The sequence below is a fragment of the Emys orbicularis genome, chromosome 4, assembly GCF_028017835.1.
Source record: "Emys orbicularis isolate rEmyOrb1 chromosome 4, rEmyOrb1.hap1, whole genome shotgun sequence".
NCBI lineage: Eukaryota > Metazoa > Chordata > Testudines > Emydidae > Emys > Emys orbicularis.
In genome coordinates this window covers 62,708,641-62,729,205 of record NC_088686.1, presented here as the reverse complement: position 1 = coordinate 62,729,205, position 20,565 = coordinate 62,708,641, and the positions used below count along the sequence as shown (strand labels likewise).

At 44.5% G+C, this 20,565-nt stretch overlaps 1 protein-coding gene across 1 annotated transcript; it reads right to left on the bottom strand.

Annotated features, from left to right (window-relative positions):
• Window positions 1-4,495: 4,495 nt before the first annotated feature.
• Window positions 4,496-17,361, bottom strand: DLL4 (delta like canonical Notch ligand 4). Its single transcript, XM_065403299.1, has 11 exons — window positions 17,308-17,361; window positions 16,907-17,170; window positions 16,243-16,300; window positions 14,889-15,158; window positions 13,385-13,445; window positions 13,169-13,299; window positions 11,762-11,931; window positions 7,454-7,673; window positions 6,148-6,856; window positions 5,003-5,111; window positions 4,496-4,516 (listed from the first exon to the last, which is right to left on the bottom strand). Exons 1-11 carry the CDS (start codon window positions 17,359-17,361, stop codon window positions 4,496-4,498), a joined length of 2,067 nt encoding a protein of 688 aa, XP_065259371.1.
• Between the last annotated feature and the right edge of the window lie 3,204 nt (window positions 17,362-20,565).

Here is a 20,565-nt window from a genome sequence, read left to right as displayed (position 1 = left end):
CCCTCCACTGCTTGCTGAAGCTTCCTCTGAAAGGGCCTTGGGGTATTAGTATATCCGAAGAGGATAGTGATGCTGTTGGAGCAGAAGGATCTGGGAAGTATACCACCTGGAAGCAGAGGCCCACCATACAGGTCACAGGCAATCTGTGATGTTGTTGGGAGAAGGGGGCATGAAACTCTGCAGGGGAGGGACAAACCTACTCCCAATTGAACTTGCAGGAATAAATTCTACAAGTCCAAACTTGTGGATGCTATGCAAGAATAAACTGCAGAGGACAAGATTTGGTCCTTACTCAAGGAGTTTCTGAAAGAAATGTGTTACTGACCTACCGTGATTAATTCTTACCCTGTAAGTGCACTGCAAACCTTACCAAGGAGTTAATTCTGCCACTTTATAAGCACATAAAATCTGTAAAAAGTTTGTATAGGGATGTAAAAGTTTAGAGTAAAAGCAACTTTTCTGTCAGCTCAGTTCCATACTACAACCTCTCTGATGTCAGTTAATAGTCAAAGTGGGATAACAGCAAGTCTGCGTAAGATGTAAATTTGGGTTGGATGTGGAGAGCTGACAGTCAAACTTGCTTCTGGGACAAGAAGTTACCCTGTATATCGGGGTCGGCAACCTTTCAGAAGTGCTGTGCCAAGTCTTCATTTATTCACTCTGATTTAAGGTTTCGCGTGCCAGTAATACATTTTAACGTTTTTAGAAGGTATTTTTCTATGTCTAGAACATATAACTAAACTATTGTTGTATGTAAAGTAAATAAGATTTTTAAAATGTTTAAGAAGCTTCATTTAAAATTAAATTAAAATGCAGAGCGCCCCGGACCAGTGTCCAGGACCCAGGCAGTGTGAGTGCCACTGAAAATCAGCTCGCGTGCTGCCTTCGGCACACATGCCCTAGGTTGCCTACCCCTGCTGTATATCATAGGATCATGAAATCTGAGGGTAAAAAGACAAACCACATAAACTTCATAGTAGCAGGAAGGTATTTTCATTGTTTGAAAAAAAAATAAAATTCAAACTTTATCACATTAAAAACATTACATGAGAAGTAATAAACATATTTACACTTCTGGTTTGATTATAAATATACATTATATACAAAATAATGTTATAAAACGTAGAAAGTTCAGTGCTTCTGATTTTTTAAATTACTGAAATACTAGACTTCAAAATAAACTACAAACAGACAAACTAAAATCCATATTATTGATTTCTGAAGGTCATCTTCAAAATGATCTCTGTGGTCAGAGCAGAAGGTCAGTAGTGGACATTAGGACGGGACCCTTGCCTGCACAGTTCAAGGCAGCAGATGGTCTAGTCCAATACTAGGATTTACAAGGTCAGGAACAGTAGTAGATAGCATAGTCCCAGGTTTCCTTGTATGAGATCTTGTTTCCTCCCTCCCCATTCCGCCCCACCTTGCAGTTTTCTTATCACTACAGTATGTCACAGCACTTTCCACTTGGCTGTCAAATATTATTGCTGTAAATGTATATATAAGATAGTCTATGTGCACTGAACCTACCAGTTCAGAACTGCACCTCTGCATTCAAGGAGTAGCTTCCCCATTTCCCTGTTGCTGTGGGCGGGAGTGAAACAAAGAGGACAAGCCTAGAGCCTTCAAATTATATTCTGAGTCTGTCCTTAAAGAGGGCCTCTCAGATGCTGCTTCTCTGTTGCGCATTTGGAACAGGGGTGAAAGGACTGTATGTGTAGGGGAGGAGAGGTGGTTTCTACAATAGGAAAGTAAAGGATAGGGAAATAAACCCCTCCCCCTCCTTTGAAAAGTAACAGCTAGGACTTTGAGACTATTTGCAGTTGAAGGTGGCACCTGATTCAGAATCAACACACAAAATCCCAAGTCCTTGCCAAAAAAAAAAAGCTGTCAGAAGAAAAACTTCACTTCTATTCACAATCATTGGTAGTGCAAAGGGCATAAAAAGAGCTGAGATAGCTCAGCATGTGTAGGTTCCAGTAGCTGATTGAGTTTAAACGCATTTGTAAGGCTTTCAGTTAGGGCTGGTATTATGTCTCTCCTCATACCGAGGGGAAAGAGGCAACAAACATTCATTACACAACCCCCTTCTCAGCAGTTTAAATTTGGAAGAGTCCGCTATCATTTCAGGGATGGAACTGTGTCCCAAATTACTGCTCAAGTCCAAAGTTCTCCAAAGCAACACCAAATGAGAGAAAAATTCAGTATCCCTCTTCCCCATACCCGTTAAATTGCCTGAAATAAATGCAGCTGGAGCCAAGATGATGTAAATAAATGAGCAGCAGGAAATGTCAATCACCCCTGCCCAATACTGGTCAGGTACTGCAAAAGAAGGCAGTCAAGTCTCTGTTTGGGCTCCCTAGATTCTGACACGCTTTAGGCACTTTTAAACCTAAGAAAAAAAATTGAGATCTTATTTATTCTGTATCCAATATCTGCATAGCAATGTATCTTTTTCTTCATGCGTGTTTCCCACGGCAACATCTGCACATATAAGTGATAGTCAAGTGCCTTCTGCTCCAACTGGAATCTCTCAGAGTTAGTTTGGAAAGCCACAGGTCTGTCCATGAGGAACTGGCCTCAATATCATTTAAAAAGCTAGTCAAAACAACAGTTTTTTCATTCTTCTCTCCTCTGCCCCTCCCTTTTCTATAGCCAATTAAATTCCTTGTATCAAATGTCAAACAAGGACACTAAAAACAAAAAGGTGTATTGCATCTTTCGGTAAATTCACAGTCTGTCCAGTTCACCCAGTTCCAGCCTCCTCCTGAGAGCAGCAAGTTGCATATAATTAAAAAAAATCCAATCCAGTTCTGAATTGTAAACAATGCAACAGAAATGTCCATCTCCTGGCATCACCAAATCTGAGGTGCATACAAACTGACCCTTCAGTCTTATACCTGTCAGGAAATAAAATAATTTTAAAAAGGATTGAGAAGAAGGTACCATGTGTAGAATATTGTAGATTTAAAACAAAACAAGCAAATCAATAAACCAAGTACATCCAAATCAAACTAATTTAAGCCAGAGGTTTCTGCAGCTTAATAATCAGTACCCAGGGGATGAGGCTGTCCCACTGACTCCCACAGGTCAGAGAATCACTAGCTAACAGCTCTGCCCTATTTCAAGTAGTCTCACTTTCTACAGGTGAATTATCTGGTTTGAATGCAAGTTAATTTAGGTCAAAAATTTCAAATCCAGGTGCCTAAATTCAGGCTTCCTAACCCAAATTTACCCGACTTTCGAAAGTGCTAAAAATCATCAGGCAGCACTCTTGAAAACCAGACCACTTTTATTTAAATGCCAAATATGGATTTAGGAGCTTAACTTTAGGCAGCCAGGTTTGAAAACATTAGGGGAGATTTTCAAAGGCACATATAGCAAGTAGGGCCTAACTCCCACTGATTGTTAGTAGGAATTAGGCACCTAACTGCCATATGTGCCTTTGAAAATTCTTTCCATTAGCCATAAGCTTTCTATTTTATCTGATTTGTATTCCCACTATTTTTCAGCTTGCCTTTTAAGTAGGAATCTTAGAGGAGCTAGAATTCTGTTGTACTGAGTGTTAATGCCACAGCAGATTTCTCCTCCTCTGGGCCCTCTGAAACTACAGTACCAAACTGGGCACATAGGCAGAAAAGTAGAAATAGAGCAAACTCAGTTCAAGGTACACCTCTACCCCGATATAACGCTGTCCTCGGGAGCCAAAAAATCTTACCGTGTTATAGGTGAAACCGCGTTATATCGAACTTGCTTTGATCCGCCAGAGTGCACAGCCCCGCCCCCTTGGAGCACTGCTTTACCGCGTTATATCCGAATTCGTGTTATATCGGGTCGCGTTATATCGGGGTAGAGGTGTATTTCTTCAGATAAGAAAGCCACCAGTTGGCATTAAATTGCCCTTAACTTCTCATTGGGCCTTTTTCCAAATGGTGGTTAGTCCCTCAGTAAATATTCAGTTCCTTAACAGCTTTTGTTTAAATTCTCAACACTACCCCACGCTGAACTCTTCCTGTAAAGATCGGTTTCTGTACTGTCCCCTGGCCTCTCAGATAACACATCAAAATCTACACAAATAACAGGATCCCATGTGGCAAGGGATTTATGTGCCCTTCCCTGACTTGACTGTACTGGCACACACAATCGGCACTGCTGCGATTGATGCAGTAGCATCGATTTAGCAGGTCTTGTGAAGATGCAATAAGTTGATGGCTGTACTCCACCTCCTCGAGAGGCGGAAGGTAAGTAAATCGGTGGGAAAGCGTCTTCCCGTCAACATAGTGCGGTGTAGACAGTGCATTAAATCGATGTAAGCTATGTCGCTCAGGGGGGTGCTTTTTTCACACCCCTGAGTGATGTGACTTACATTGACTTAAGCGGTAGTGTAGACCAGGCCTCACAGTACTCTTACTGGTGCTTATTCAGCTATCTTACATCTATTGATGGAACTCCATGGCTATATCTGTGTTCCCATAGAACAGATGCCACCCCTGGATTATTCTCTTATGTCCTCTTGCTGTTGGGGGGAGGAGGGGGGGAAAGAGACTCTCCTAGCTTTATGTCTACGGTCTAGGATCTATCACTTTTTCATTTTGTGGACCATGTATATAAGAAAGTAATCTTATTTACCACTGCCCCACTACCTCCACTCATTAAACTTTTATGATCTGATTTTCAGTAGTGCTGGGCACCCTCAGCTCCCATTGACTTCACTTCTGAGCTTAGCACCTCTGAAAGAAATAAGTTAGACTACTTCCTATATCTCCTCTCTGGATTTTCTGTTTGTTCTGGTGCTCCTGTGGGCCACCAGAAAGAGTTCTATGTACCACTGATGGTCCGCCAATCATAGCCTTTGATCATAGTATAGATGAAAAGCAGAGGGTGCTTGAAATCCCTGCAATACAACTGCCACCCTCTCAGACTTCAGTTCTGAAAGATGACTTGCCCTGTCACTCTGAATCAATGACTGCCTAGGTAGAGTCTTAGGGAACTGTGCACTTACCTCTGTGGCTATGACGCACTCGTTCCGCTCCTCTGTTATCACAAAGACAGACTGGTACATAGAATCCCTTGGAGAGCATATTGCTGATATCCTACATTCTGGCTTTTCACTAAGGGAGACACAGAGACAAAGTAAAAATCTAAGGACTATGAAGATAATAAAATCCCCTATAAAGGTCTTCTAGAAATATCCATAGGAGAAATGGGAAGGTAGAGGATGAATGATCAGGGCCGGCTCCAGGCACCAGCTTGGCAAGCAGGTGCTTGGGGCGGCCACTCCGGAGAGGGGCGGCAGGTCCAGCTATTCGGCGGCAATTCGGCGGACGGTCCCTCACTCCCACTCCGAGCGAAGGACCTTCCGCCGAATTGCCGCTGCAGATCGCGACTTTTTTTTTTTGGCTGCTTGGGGCGGCCAAAACCCTGGAGCCGGCCCTGGATGAATGGGAAGGGGAAGATGGGTAAAAAGATGAGGTAATACCCTGAATCAAGTAACAATCTTTGTTTCAGGTGTTCTCTACAATGAGCAGGAGGTTACAATTGAAAAGAGGATTCAGTACTGTCCTGCTACACTTCCACCGTGCCCTGTCTAATAATTTACTACTCAGCTCCATCTCCTGTCCCTTTTCATTTCCTGCAATGTCAGCATTATAATGCAGCATTTAAATCACATGTGAAATCCAAGTGAGAGATTTGTACCTATATCAAAAGACTGAACCAATGGAAACCCATCTTTTTCTCTCTTTGGCTGGAATATGGCTCTTATTCCAACCCCCCGACTCCCACAAAACAGGATGTTTTTGGGAAGGCTGTCCGAATCTTTGCTTTATTAAGATCTGAAATATTTTTTAATCTCAATATAGATCTGTTCTTGTCTCTCCATCATCTAGTTGGGAAGGAAAGACTCTACTTATTTTCACGAGTGGACTGACTGCCAATCCCCTCCATTACCCATGCTGGCCGCATCCTGGGCAGAAACAGAGTTTAATTGACAGGGACAGTGAAACTCATGCTCCAATCTGAAGATTCCCCACCTATCATCTATTTCCCCCCCACACTTCTGCTCCCTGAATGAAAAACTGCCTTTTCTCTCATATGCACTTTGGACAGATGTGGCTTAACAATTACTGGGGAAAACTGCACTCTTACCTGTATAATCGGAGGGGAGGCTTCTCTCCTAAACACTTTTCACTTTTATAATATTTATCTTCCTGTGTCCCTCTGCTTGGCAGATCCTTTACCAGGTTATAGTCCAATATATGGTTCTTAGGTTTGTAGTTTGATTTTTCCAGCCCACAGTCCACCTCTAGGTCTTTATTTTTATTGGTGTTTTTGAGCTGGGAAGCTGGAATAAGGTTGTCCTTCTGGAAATCAGACAGATTGTTCATTGTCTCCAAGTCCTGCTCTGGGTGCCTCCGCATCTGTCTGATGACCATAGCTATCATGCAGAATAATACAAGCAAAGCCACCAGTCCCACACCCATGGATATAGCTATCCAGGGAACAGGTTTAGGAGGATATGGAACGGGCACTGTATAAACCGGGAACTCACAACGGCTGCCCATGAAGCCATAAGGACAGTTACAAAGAAAGTTAGCATTATAAAGTCCATCATAGCACGTGGCCCCATTCTGGCATGGCCCAGAAGCACATTCATCTCTGGTTTTAATGTCACAGTTCCTGCCAGTGTAGCCTGGCAAGCAGGTGCAGGTATAGTCATTGATCAGGTCATGACAAGAGCCCCCATTGGAACATGGATTCCTGGCACACTCGTTGATGTTTATCTCACACTTCTGACCAGAGAAACCAGCACGGCAGCGACACACACGGAGTTGACCCAAATCAAAGCAATGACCACCTGGAAAAAAATACAATAAAAAGTTTAGTCAGCAATGGACGTCATCCTGAACACTAAGTCACTTCCTCGGTAAGCAATTCCTATTACTGCAACAGGCGGGAAATAGTTTTATATAAACACAACATGCATATTTTGAAAGCTCTACAAGTTGCCTAATCAAGCTATTGTGATTTATAATCAGGTCCTTTTAATATAATGTATGCAATGTTGTTGTATCCATGTTGGTCCCAGGATAATAGAGAGATAAGGTGGGTGACAAAATCTCTCTCACCAAAAGAAGTTAGTCCAATACAAGACATTACCTCACCCACCTTGTCCCTTTAATATATAGGTAGTTTAATTTAGTCTGCACACTTCTCCCCTTTCCTCCTTCCCTTGATAAATCTCCTGCAATCTCTAATGCACTGGTAATTTACGTACAGCATAACAATGTTGGTTCCTTCTGAGAGGCCAGGATAGGAAGTGAATATATAATCGGAGAGGTAGGCTGATAACACAGAGGAAGGGCCAGAGATCAAATTAAAGTTTTCCATCACTTTAGCACTGAAAGTGTGAAGGATCAAGAGATACATAGGATCTCCTGATGGGAAGACTTACCATTTGCACAAGGGTTGCTTGTGCATCTATCCACTTTCTTTTCACAGTTAGATCCTGTAAAGCCGAGAGGGCAACGGCAAGTGTAGCTGGCCCCTTGGTCCTTTTCCAAGCATGTGCCACCATTAAAACAAGGTGAGTCAACACAAGTCAAGGCACTATGCTCACAGTGAGCACCATAGTATCCAGGGGGGCATAGGCAATGGTAGCCATTCTCCATATCCTGCAAAATTAAAAACTTAACATTGGACTTTTGCTATTTGACTCTATTCAAAGGCAGTTACTCTCACATATCCTCTGTTGATCAACAGCAAACTTTCTTCCATCCCTCCTCATCTACCTGATGGGAATGTAGTGTTCTCTGCAGCCAGTGAAGTATTTAGAGGAAAAAAATGCAGACGGGACTCAGAGGGATTAAGTCACTAGACAGCAGGGTGGATTTGTTAAATCACTAGTCAGGAAGACTCTATTTAATCATGGATTTCTACATAAAAGTGTCAAGTATCAGAGGGGTAGCCGTGTTAGTCTGAATCTGTAAAAAGCAACAGAGGGTCCTGTGGCACCTTTAAGACTAACAGAAGTATTGGGAGCATACGCTTTCGTGGGTCAGAACCTCACTTCTTCAGATGCAAGACAGTGAAGAAGTGAGGTTCTTACCCACGAAAGCTTATGCTCCCAATACTTCTGTTAGTCTTAAAGGTGCCACAGGACCCTCTGTTACATAAAAGTGCATTCTTGTTTGTTGTTAGAACCTTAATACATATTCTTCACAACTCAGAAATAGATGTAGGTTTCATTTTTAGAAGGTACACACTATACATTTTTAAAGTGATTTATTTTGAAAACTTTTCAGGTTAATTTTACAGCTACACCAAAAAATGAATGATTGTTTGGTTATTTCATTTACCAAAGGTAGCTGAAGCAGATATTTATGAAGTCATGGGGAGGTGAACTATCTCCAATTCAATAGGTTAATCATTAATATTTAGAGGATTTTCTTGCCATGCTGTATTAAGAGGAGAACATCACCTGACAGACGTTTAAATTGTTTTATTTAACTAAACAACAACTTTATGTATTCTGGATTTTTTTCAACAGCAAACATATAATATTTTAACAAAACAAGCATATGAATTTTTGAATTTAGTTAAACATTCAAGTTTTTTAAAATCAGGTTTGTTTTTGTTAAAATTGTTTTTAACTAAAATAGTTAAATGAATTAAAAAAAAAATTAAATCGACTATGTCAGCCAGGTCAACATGAGAAACTTAAAATATTGACTTCTGCAGCTAACTCAGTCGTCTTCACCTTCATTTTCCTGTTTGTTCATAATCTGGAAAAGAAAAACAAGCTTTCCTGCTTTTTCAGATCCCAAACGATTTCTCAATTTGGAATGAATTAGTCCAAAGGAAGAAAATATTCTTTCTACACCGGCAGAAGAAGCTACTGCTGTTAAAAGTGAGATTATCACTTCAACAGTCTTTGAATCCAAGTGATTAAGTGACTTCAGGCCCGCCCAGAAGATTCAGGGGGCCTGGGGAAAAGCAGGGGAGCTGCGGCGCTTGTACTCACCCGGCGGCGGTCTGGGTCTTCAGCGGCATTTCGGTGGCGGGGGGCCCTTCAGTCGCTCCACGTCTTCGGCAGCACTGAAGGGCCCCCCACTGCCGAAATGCTGCCAAAGACCCGGACTGCCGCCGGGCCAGGGCTTGCAGGGTCCCTGCGAGGCCCGGGGAAAATTGGCTCACTTGCCCCCCCCCCCCGGGGCGGTCCTGAGTGACTTCCACCAGTTCACTGGTGTGATTTTCTTTAAAACATCATCAGCAAGCATATATTTCTTGAGTGGTTCTTATTTCCAAACTGGGTCTCTTTTATAGCCTGCTGCCATTATAGGTTTTCCCTTCTAATGAGAGAATGGTATGGTAGATCTCAAATCAATGAGAAAGACCTCAAGACTTCTGGCATATGCTGCTCAAACAGTTTCACTTTTGTTTCTACTGCCTGTCCCTCCCTTCTCACATTTATCTCCAGACTTCTTCTCCTTGTCCAGATCTATTCCGCCCCCAACAATCTTCTATTCATTGAACTTTTTGAAACTTTGCACTTTTAGAGAGAGGTAAGGGATTGACTGTGTACACAAATTTGCAGAGGGACAAATTTGTTGAGGTCTGTTATTTCTCACCTCTATATTTATTTATTTGTTTGTTTAAAAAACGTTTTTGCTGTTAACAAGCATGTTCTCTCTGGAGACACAAATCCACAGTTTGAGAACTGCAAAACTAAGCATCTCTGATGGTATCTTCTAGACCAGCGGTGGGCAAACTATGGCTCGCGGGCCACATCTGGCCCACGGGACCATTCTGCCCGGCCCCTGAGCTCCTGGCCAGGGAGGCTATCCCCCAGCCCCTCCCCCGCTGTTCCCCTTCCCCCGCAGCCTCAGCTCACTGCGCCGCGGGCGCAATGCTCTGGGCAGCAGGGCTGCGAGCTCCTGGGGTAGCACAGCTGCAGCCCTGCCTGACCCGGTGCTCTGTGCTGCGTGGTGTGTGGCTGGCTCCAGCCAGGCGGCGCAGCTGCCTGTCCTGGTGCAGCCCACGCCGCCAGCCACCGGTGCTCCAGGCAGAGCAGTAAGGGGGCAGGGAATGGTGGAGGGGGGTTGGATAGAGGGCAGGGGAGTGGTCCGGGGCTGGGGGTGTGGATAGGGGTGGGGAACAGGGGGGGTTGAATGCGGGGCGTGGGTTCCGAGGGTGGTCAGGGAGAAGGGTTGGTTGGATGGGGGGGCAGTCAGGGGCAGGAGTTCCGGGGGCGGTCGGGGACAGGGCGAAGGGGTGGTTGGATGGGGGAGGAGTCCCGGGGGGGGGTTGGATGGGGCGACAGGGGGCAGTTAGGGGTGGGGGTCTGGGGGTGGTCAGGGGACAGACAGCAGGGGGGGCGGATGGGGCAGGGGGGCATCAGGCGACGAGAAGCAGGGGGGGTCAGATAAGGGGCAGGGGCCAGGCCACGCCTGGCTGTTTGGGGAAGCACAGCCTCCCCTAATGGGCCCTCCATACAATTTCTGAAACCGGATGCGGCCCTCAGGCCAAAAAGTTTGCCCGCCCCTGTTCTAGACTGAGCACTGAGTCCCATTGGGTAGATAGAAAGATTAACCTAAATAATTTATACAGAAGCCCCTGGAACCCCATAAGATTGGGTCCCTAATCCATGAACTATTGGAACTCATTTACAAAACTTTTCTTAAACATTACATGAATATATTGTCTCATACTATAGAATTAGAATTTATAATCCCTATTCCATGATGATATCTTTGAGCTATAATGTATCTTAGTTTTTTCCTCAAAAAGCATTTCATAAAAAAAAAAAAAAAATCTGATTTAAATAAAAAATCCAATTTTTACAATTTTTTTAAAAAAAATCATTGATTTTTATCCACCCTGCTAGACAGCCACGTTCAGAGTAGGGGTAATCACTGAATTAGTCAAGCAGAACAGGTGCAACTGTGGGGATCCAAATGGCCAGCTAAACAAAGACACTACTAACTTTACCAATGTTTATTTAATAGGATCCCCAAGGCCCGCTTAGGCCTGCACTGTGTGGGGTATCTGATAACACAGTTGCAAGCTGCCCATTCATCCTCTGCATGGCAGCCCATTTCTGGTGAGGACCAATTTTGCTACTCTATAAAGAGACCCACCTGTAAACTGTAATGAAACCCTCTGCTATTTCTGAGTGTGATCCTTGTGAGCCCTTGGGGGTGAACAGCGGGGCTTAATGCACTGGCTTCAGGCAGAATATACAGAGCACATTTGATATCCATGATCTATTGTTCTTTTTCAACAGGTAAAATTAATGACTGAATGGTTCTGCAAATATATTGAAACACTAGACAGCAGAACGCTCTAAAATGCATAAGCTTGTTGTACAGAAGTTTTAATAGATTATACTCCTCTAGTGTAATGCAGGTTTACTCCTTTATTGATGGCTAAAAAGGTTTTAGTGCATTTCTGTGTGCATTTTGGTTTGAGGAAGTTTATTTTCGATATTTATTCTCTTACTAGGCCAGCATCTTGCATGGATTTCATAATGGTCTCCCCAGCAAGGCTCAGTTGACTAGTTTTGATCTAGGCAATACATCTCTTCCTATAGTAAACTTCCTCCCCTGACACTTCCAGGAAAGGGTTCAGTATGATATCTGAGAGCTTTAGTAATGGACCTGTCAACTATCAGATTCCCATTGTGTTGTTACCAAGCCATTTTTTAAAAGGTATACTTGTGTTTGTTTCACAGACTGGCTTCCCATTTAAAATTAGCTCTTACCGTGCAACTACCACCATTCCTACAGGGGTTGCTGTCACACTCGCTGATTTCATGTTCACAGTCAACACCAGTGAAACCAGGTTTGCATGAACATGTGTAACTGCCTTGGCCAGTGTTCAGACAAGTGGCTCCATTTTTGCATGGTTTGTGGTGGGTGCAGTAGTTGAGATCTGCAAAGACAAATGTTAGAGATTTTGACAACCTAATAGAACCCACTCATTTGTCAAAATATGACAGCACAAAACGTGAAAACAAACATTTTAGACAGCAAAAAAATAGAGTTTCAGCTAAGAGGGTTTTCATTTTGTTGTCAGCAGAATGAATACAGATTATTTAACTCTCCAAATCACCAATAAATCTGTTATTTCTCCCATCACAGTATATCTAAGCTCCAAAATGTGGAAGACCTAGCAAACCTTTAACTGTATAAGTGCCTTAAGTATACTCTCCCCTGTGTGTGTGTGTGTATAAACCCATTAGCCTTAATGGGATTTAGATGTGCACTTATCAAGTTGAAAAGTGTACATCCTGTGAAAGACAACACATGCCTTGACAAACTTAACAATAAGCCTTGCCTTATTCACACTTAAGAAACCTAACCGTATCACAACCATCTCCGCAGCTATTTACATTGTTTCACAACCGTAGTTTATGATCTCAGTTTCAACAATATAACTATGGCCTTGAGGATACATTCAGTTGGCTAAAGTTCAGAGATTCAATGGGTGAGCAAGTAAAGTGGTCTGGTATCCCTTAAAACAGAACCTCTGCTTTTCAAGCTTGCTCTATGAGTTTTCTCACACACTCCAGACTCATGATGAGTTTACTTCCTCGTGTGTAGAAATAAGGAAGGCTCAAATGGCGGTGTTTACTTCTGTTGGAGTTAGTAAACTGCTTTATTTCTACTAATAAATAGCTGAACTTACAGTTCTTGTTTGAACAAGCAAAAAGACTGCATATTCAGCATTTCAACCAGTTTTTAAAGAAAAAGCCAAAATTAAAAAAAAGTTAATTTATGTTTTCATGTATACTATTAATAAAGTATGAGAGTTAGTATGAGAGAGACTTTCAACAAATTGTTGCCTATTGACATTTCACTGGAAGAGATTTAGTCCAGATGCTCTGGGTTAGGGCTCGTCTACACAAACAATTAGTTCAAGGCAAGCTAGGAGGTGAATCTATCCTGCACTAACTAACCTGCTGTGGAGTAACTGTCCATATGCACCCTGCTGAGGCACATTAACAATTGGTTAGAGCCCTCTAATTTTTTCAAGGATTAGAGCAGTCTGCAAGGAGGCTAGTGGGGGTGGGGGGGTAGATTAACACCCCAGCTTGCAGCGAATTAAATGTTTGTGTAGACAAGCCTTTACATTTCTTAGCTCAGTACCATGAAATACACAAACTAACCTTGGTCACAGAAGAGGCCACCCCAGCCTTCATCACATATGCACTGCCACTGTGTTTTACAAGTCCCGTGGCGGCAGCCTATATGAGGAATGCACTCATCACAATAACGGCCTTGCCAGCCAGGACGACAGCTAGAAAAAAAATTAATTAAAATGTTAATTACTATAAAAGGTTAAAGTTGCTGTCAAGTTCAGGTTGAGATCATCATCTACTCACATGCACTCTCCTGGCTTGTTGCAATATCCATTTTGCTCAGTACAACCAGACAGACAGATGGCTATAACAAAAAAAAAACACAACAAAGATTTAAATACATCTGGCAATATAGTTTACACTTTTAAAAAAATAAAAATTGCTTTTTAATAAATATATTGAAACCTACAACACACTTTAAAACTTTCATTTAAAAATTCAGATCACAGGCATCTTTGGAGCAGAAAGAAGTGAACCAGAGAAAGCCAGCATTTGCTGTGAACAGGAGGTGTCCTTTAGTTTTTCTGTTTACACAACAAACATGGCCTCCGGCTTCTTTAAAGCTTGAGAAAAAAAACAAGAAGAGGTGGCCGTGTCCTCTCACTATTGCATCTCCTCTGGGGGTAGCAGTGGTGAAAGAATGAGCACAGGCAAGCTGCTGTCATTTCAACTCACAATATAGATGCCACAGTGGTTAAAACGTTGCTATCCTGTCTACCCTAGCTCTCATCATTGCTGCCACCTGTGGAATTGCACCAGAACTTCCAAGAAGCTGAAAGTGCTGAGGGGGAGGAAGGAAGCCACTGTAGGCAAGGCCTCATTGGGCACAATGTCTTTTTCTTTCCAGTGCTGTGAGCCTAGGGGTCAGTGTGAGGCCGGGCTCGGTGTAGCTCTACTATTTAACTGTGTAAATGGGGTTGGGGACGGGACCTGTTTGTTAGGCCTTGGCTACAGCTAGGAAAAAAGTTTTGTTCTCATCAACTGCTAGGGCTAAGCCAGGGCCAAGCCAGGGCCAGGGGTTAAGTCCTAATGAAGACAAGGCAGCGCATGAGAGAAACTCTCTTTAGCGCCTAGCCCTGCTAGCACGTGTGCGAATTACACTTGTCTTCACTAGGCTCTCCCTGGACTCTGTTATGGGGGGCTAGCGAGGCCTGGCAGGATCACCCCGCTTCCCCAGTCAATACCCCCTCTAGGGGCGAGAGGGGGCGGGCTGGCCGCTGGAAAGAGGAGCTAACAGCCGCAGGATCACCCCGCGGATCAGCATGGGGGAGGGCGCGCTGATGGCCGCCCTGGGAGGTGAATCACCGGCCCCAGAGGGTTCGCGGCTGGGAAGAGGCTGGAGGGGCGAGCCCGGGGTTAGGGGAAGGCGGCTCGCCCCCGCCCCGAGCACCTTCCAGTCCCCGCCCCGCCACTACTCCCTGTGGCGCCGGCACACTGCAGTGCCACGCGCTCCGAGCTCGCAGTCTGTTGGCTCTAGCGCGCGCCCTTTGCTCCCTGCAGCCTCCGGAGCAGCGCTCGAGGACAAGGGCTAACCGCCTTCCCCGCCCCCAGGCGCTGGCACGCGCCGCTTTCAGCTTTACCACCTATGGGCAGCCCGGCAACAGGCGCGAGGCGGCAGCGGCTGCCCGCGCAACAGCCCCGCCCCTCAGGTGGGGCCGATAGGATTCCTGGAAAGGAGCGCTGTGGAAGTGCAGGGGAGGGGCGTGTCGGGATCCCCCTGCCCCGAGCGGCGGGCGGTGTCACTTACGCTCGGTGCAGTACTCGCCGGTCCAGCCCGGCAGGCAGGCCACGCTGCCGTCCGGCTCGCACACGTAGTGGCCGAAGGTGTCGTTGCGGCGCTTGCAGAGGCGGGAGCAGCTGTCCCCGTAGTAGTGCTCGCTGCAGATCACCCGGTAGGAGAACCGCAGCTGGGTCTGCGAGCTGCTCTGCACGTCCTGGGACCAGTTCTCGCCCACCGCCAGCGGCCGCTGGATCGCCACCTGACTGATCAGCCACTCCTCGGCCGGGGCCCGAGAACCTGCGGCATACACACAGCTCGGGCTCAGTGCTGCTGCGAGATACAGCCCCCTCCAGCACCCCCGCACTGCATCCCCGAGCCAGTGTCACCCCACAGCGCATCTCATTGCCATCCCAGTGCTGTACCCTGACTCTATGCTACATCCCACAGTGCCATCTCCTCAACCAGTGCTACCCGCAACTGCTCAACGCAACTAGTGGCACCACCTCGGCTAAATATCAAAATGTTAAAGATTTCTAAAAACTAAACAATGCACGTTACTTTATCGATGTAATGGCACCGATCCTGATCCCAGTGGTAGCATTACTATTTTTCCATTTAATTGAAAAAAGGACCAAGGTCGGGCCCGGAAACACTGCATTAATCATAGCAACACGTAAACATCACTGTATTGTTTACGTCAGTTAAAGGGATAATTTATCTGACGTAACTGGAGTGACAATTTCAAAGAAGCATGGTGCATTCTGCCATTTGTTTGCATGCGATAGGGAAAAAGGCACACACAATGTGCTAATGCAAAGCATACCAGCGTGGAGTTCAGGAACAGCACTTCAGCTATTGTCTCCAGTATCAATGATTATTAACCATGAACTTAAGAGGCTTTGCAGAAAGCTTTTCAAAGTGAGAACAGTTGTGCTGTTGAAATATCCTTTTCCTCTATGTCAGAAAAACATCCCAAAGCCATTATTCCTTTTCCAAAGGGCGGAATTTGAAAAAGGTGTAAAATACAGGAAAAGGCAGTCATGACTTTTTGGCAGCCTTGTAGTTTTCTCACCAAAGAGCTCCTTTCTTTCCCACGCCAAAAATAAACTGGAGGAAACGCAATTGTGTTGGAGATTAGGTAGGGGACAAAATCAAAGCAAACCTGATGGATATCATTTAGGGAATAGCTCCCGATTGTAGGATAAAGCTAGCACCGAGATTATAGTATAAACATCGGAATTCAATAAGGTCAATTTAGTTTACTTTAAAACTTTTCTAGTGACGTTGACAGGTTAACTATTTCGGATTAGTTTACAGACAAGTATCGAATTTTAGGAAACGGTCGCCCCCTCGTGATTGCTAAGTGCAGTGTCATATTCACCTTCTGGAAGGTAATTTGCAGGAGCATGCCAGGCTTCAATGATCAGTGAGAAAGTTCCCTGCGAATGGAAACAAAACATAAGTGAGAGGAAGATACAGAATGTAAGACAAGCGAGATCTTGAGTTAGATTGATCAGAAAAGGTTTTGGTCTGTCACAGAGTCTTCCTTGCAGCTGAAACAATTGGGTGAAACAAGGAAACCGTAGTGCTGCCAGGTCGGAGATATACATTTTAATTAATCTAATTGCAGATAGCATTACTTTGTCCGAGTCAATGAAACGGAGCTTCCTTAGGGCTGTTTTCATCTCTTGGGAAAACGTTTCTCTTGTCTTTCACTGACAAGGGCATTTTATTTCTCTTTTGATGGTTAGAAGGTTTCTCTCAACCCCCCCCCCCCCTCCGCCCTCTCTTTCTCTCTCTCACACACACGTTTTGTTGCATGCAAATTTTCCCAGCTTGCATGTATTTACATCTCTCTTCAAGTAATACTGTCTATGCTTATAGACTGGATGCAATATTCCATCTCTTTCTTCTTTTCAAGGAAGTTATGGAAATAAGTCTAAGGACGAAAGTAGTTTGTTTTCACTAAAGATTAACAGCGCACTCTGTTTAACCTTTCATCCCCCCTCCATAAAATTTAAATCATGTTTAAGGTGGGATCTCACCGGCCACGTGAAGTTGAAGGGTAACTTAATGGGGCTTCCAAATCTCTCCGTTTCTTTGACGCTGAAGGAGTTTACTCCCAGGACTGGTGTGACGATGCTCCCGAAAGTACAGGAACCCGGAGAGACCACTGCCTGAAAATGCTTCAGACAGACGCGAAAGAAGGTCCTACAGTGGGGCGAACACGGTTTTCCGCTAGCCAGGGACCCCTGGCTATTCGCAAACTCGTGCAGCTCCAGTTGGAAGACGCCAGAGCCGGACACCCTCTGCACAAAGAGGAGACATACAAAAGAGCCACATCAGCGCTTACCCCAGGTTTTGCCATACAACTGGCTTCCATCACCCAATTACATTTAGGACCACTCATTCAGTGAACCCCCCCTTTTTTTCAAAGCGTGATTACCTGCTGCAAAATCATTAACAGAAACGTCAAGCCAAAGATGCGCAAAGCTGCCATCCTCCTGTTATTCAAGGCTTCACACTTTTACTGGGAATTGGGTTTAATTTTCCTCCGATATTCCTCAATTGGTCCAAGTAAATGCTTCTTCCTTGAGACAAAAAGTCGTCACAGCAATTCAGCTAGAACACCCTGTCCTTCCAATTATTCCCCAAGCACCAGCAGAAAATGGAAGGTATAATCCAGGTGTTTAAACCATCCCCCTCTGGGAATTAATCCTGCAGCCAACGACCAAACTCTGATTGCTTTAGTCGCCTTTATAAACTCCAAAGCCGAGTGGATTTGGTGAGAGACGCACAGGGGGAGTGTTTAGTGTTGAACCGCTCCTCCTTCGCCGGAGCTAACAGCGCTCAGTAAATGGAAAACTTGCTTCCCTTCGAGCTGTTTATATAGTTGCCTCTTGTCCTCGCAAGCTCATTATGTAAACTGTCAGTCAGACTCACGGGCGATCCCTCCCCCTTTTTCATCTTTCCTTTCTGGAAAAAGAACCAAATGTTGTGGAGAGCCCTCATATCCAGAATTAATACCCTGCTGCTGCTGCTGCACTGACCACCAAGGAGTCGAGCTGATTATTAACAAGCCAAGCATCTGTTGAGATATTTACAGCACTCACACTGGGAGAGTTCCATCGAAAATCAGACGCTTTTCCAAGGAGAGAAGCTTCCAAAGGTAGCCAAACAATAGAGGCTAAAATATGAAAAATATGTTTTTTTTATTTTACCCTATCGCCATTCAGCTTCAAATTCCTCCCAGAGACAAACGATTGCTAAAGACAAACATTGCACAAAGTAGTACAGCCCTTTAGTGACGAAGTTACCTGCCTTGCCTACTTGTGGTGATAGCAGGTAGAAAGTAAAAGTAAAATCGTGCTTATAAGAAATTGAAACACTGTAAATTTTGTCACCGCTCTAAACTCCTGCAATTTTGCCTTTCCCTATCCTCCTGGATCACACATGTTAATCTTGACGTACACGTGCCGAAGGCCTCTGGGCATCTGAATTCGCTCTTTTAGTTATTTTTAATCACAATTAAGGAAATTCACCAGACAGTCAAGAGAGGGAGCAGAAAAAAATAAACAAACAACCACAAACCTCCATCCACATTCTCATTTGCTCTCTCAAGCTCAATTTGGTTATGTCTTTAATTTCTGCCTAACCGTTTAAAGGAGGGTCCTGTAACAGGTCACAACTCGGTTACAAAATCAAGCAAGCCATTTTGCTTCAAAAGCCTGGAATCCGTTTGCCCAAGGCCACATTCATGTTGACAAGATAAACTCAGGTGAAGGAGACCTTCAGGGAAAGTTAAATCAAACTGGAACTGAGAAAATGTAAGATCGACTTGGATTATTTTGGGGACAAACCTAACAAATCACTATAGAGTTTGTCAAACAGATTTTTAGTGGCTATTTTTGGGATAAGAGTTGTCCCCTGCTAGTTGTAAGGCTGGCGTGTGTCAGTAAAGCCGCCTGATTGCAATGTGTGCTTATTGTTGGGTCGCGTGTCCCTCATTAAAGCCAAGCACAGAGAAGGCCTTTCATGTGGCTTTTTATTTCAGCTTGTTAAAAGGAGGGGGTTGGGGGAAGATAAACCTTCAGCTGTATGATAATGAGGTCTTGCCACCTTTACACCACGGCCTAGCTCATAAGGCTATAACCCTTTCTGCTGCAGATCACCTGTATAACAACCAGTTGGTCCAGTCATTTGGAAAATGTTCTGTCAATCGGTGATACACTTTTATATAAAGGTGTTGCAATACAATTCGAACTCCCAAATCCACTCTCTCTGAAAAGCCCGGAACCTCGCTTATTTTGATGGGAGGAAACCGATAAATAGATGTGCGAATACGATCTAAACTGAGATGATTATTTAGCCTCATTCTTAGATTTTCATCAAGTCACTTGTTTTTAGAAGAGCTTTGGGACTTGGAACAGCAAAACTTGGGGGGCGAGGGAGGATAGAACTTTTGTGAAGAAATATCACTGCTACATTACAAATCTGAAATGCTCGAGGGGGGCAAATCGTCAATTTAGACGTGCCCAGCTGCAACCGAGAGTTGCTGAATTGCCTGGAATGGGCAGAACTGTAATTCCGGTATCCAGGTGGGTGCTGAAAAATTGCTTGCCTCAAAAACCGGCGTAAATTTCTGCTGCATTTGAGTCAGCTACTGAAAATAAAGACACGCTGAAATTCGAATCGTGGCATTTACTCTTGAATTGAGGCCGGAATGATTCAGCACAAACACCCCCAAGTAGAAGGGCTAGCCCTGCAGGAGTGGAGCCGCTTTACACCGCACCTGTAGCATCTAAGACTGTTGTTCTCTTCTCGTCCCCAGTCGAGCGTGGTCCAGCAGCTGCTTTCTCCTATAGCACCAGTGAACTATAGACCGACTTTCTCTTTTTTTTGGTCCTTAACCCCTTCTGTACACTCTAGTCCTCTGAGGACTCTCTGGCTATGGTATGGTGCAAGGATTACAGAAGGATGTTTGATCAGGCACCTCAAAGCAAAGGGAGGACGTATTTGTGATGAGATATATACCAGGTATCTTACATAAGCACATAAGAGGGGCTGCAAGAGAGTAAGCCTTTGTCTCTCCGGATGAAATTGCCTAGTAAACAACTCGGAAGGAGGAATGTGCCAGCGCCTGATGAACGCGGAATTCTGCAGCGATCTGACCAGCAGCGCTCCGCTTCGCCAGCAGCAGCTTCAACTGTCAAAATCAAATCTGATGCTAATAGCTTCGGTACTAAATAAAATGAGAGGCCAGATAACATCAGTGCTTGATAAATGGTAATGAGTGCCTAACCTAGGGGAACAGAAGGGCTGTGGGGCTCTTTAATTCACTATTGAAAGGCTAGCTGGGTACTCCAGGCTCTAGCAGATGTTAGTATGTGTGTGTTTTGATTTTTGACTTGTATTGGAGGTTTATTAGGCTAACCAGAGCCACCCCACGCATGGCCACTTGGCCCAGGCACCATCTGGCACAAGCAGGACGGCGTGCAGGAACAGGGCATCGCATTGGTGCTGAAGATCCACAGGCAGCATCTACCATATGGACTCGGTCTATTCTTCCGAGCTAATGTAGGTTAAAGCAAGACAAGCTGATCTCTTCTTTTCACAGCTCCGCCAAAGCTCCCTGAAATCCTCCCAACGTGCACCTTTGCAGATAGAATTTCACATTGAATCTGAATGCTTTAGGCATCAGCTT

What these genes read in the sequence shown, in the direction of transcription:
- DLL4 (XM_065403299.1), bottom strand. Translation starts at nt 17,361, where the DNA reads ATGGCAGCTTTGCGCATCTTTGGCTTGACGTTTCTGTTAATGATTTTG. An exon ending in TGCAAATTACCTTCCAGAAG is followed by an intron (nt 15,159 to 16,242) that starts GTGAATATGACA and finishes TGTATGCCGCAG; the next exon opens with GTTCTCGGGCCCCGGCCGAG. An exon ending in TGGCCTCTTCTGTGACCAAG is followed by an intron (nt 11,932 to 13,168) that starts GTTAGTTTGTGT and finishes TTGTCTTTGCAG; the next exon opens with ATCTCAACTACTGCACCCAC.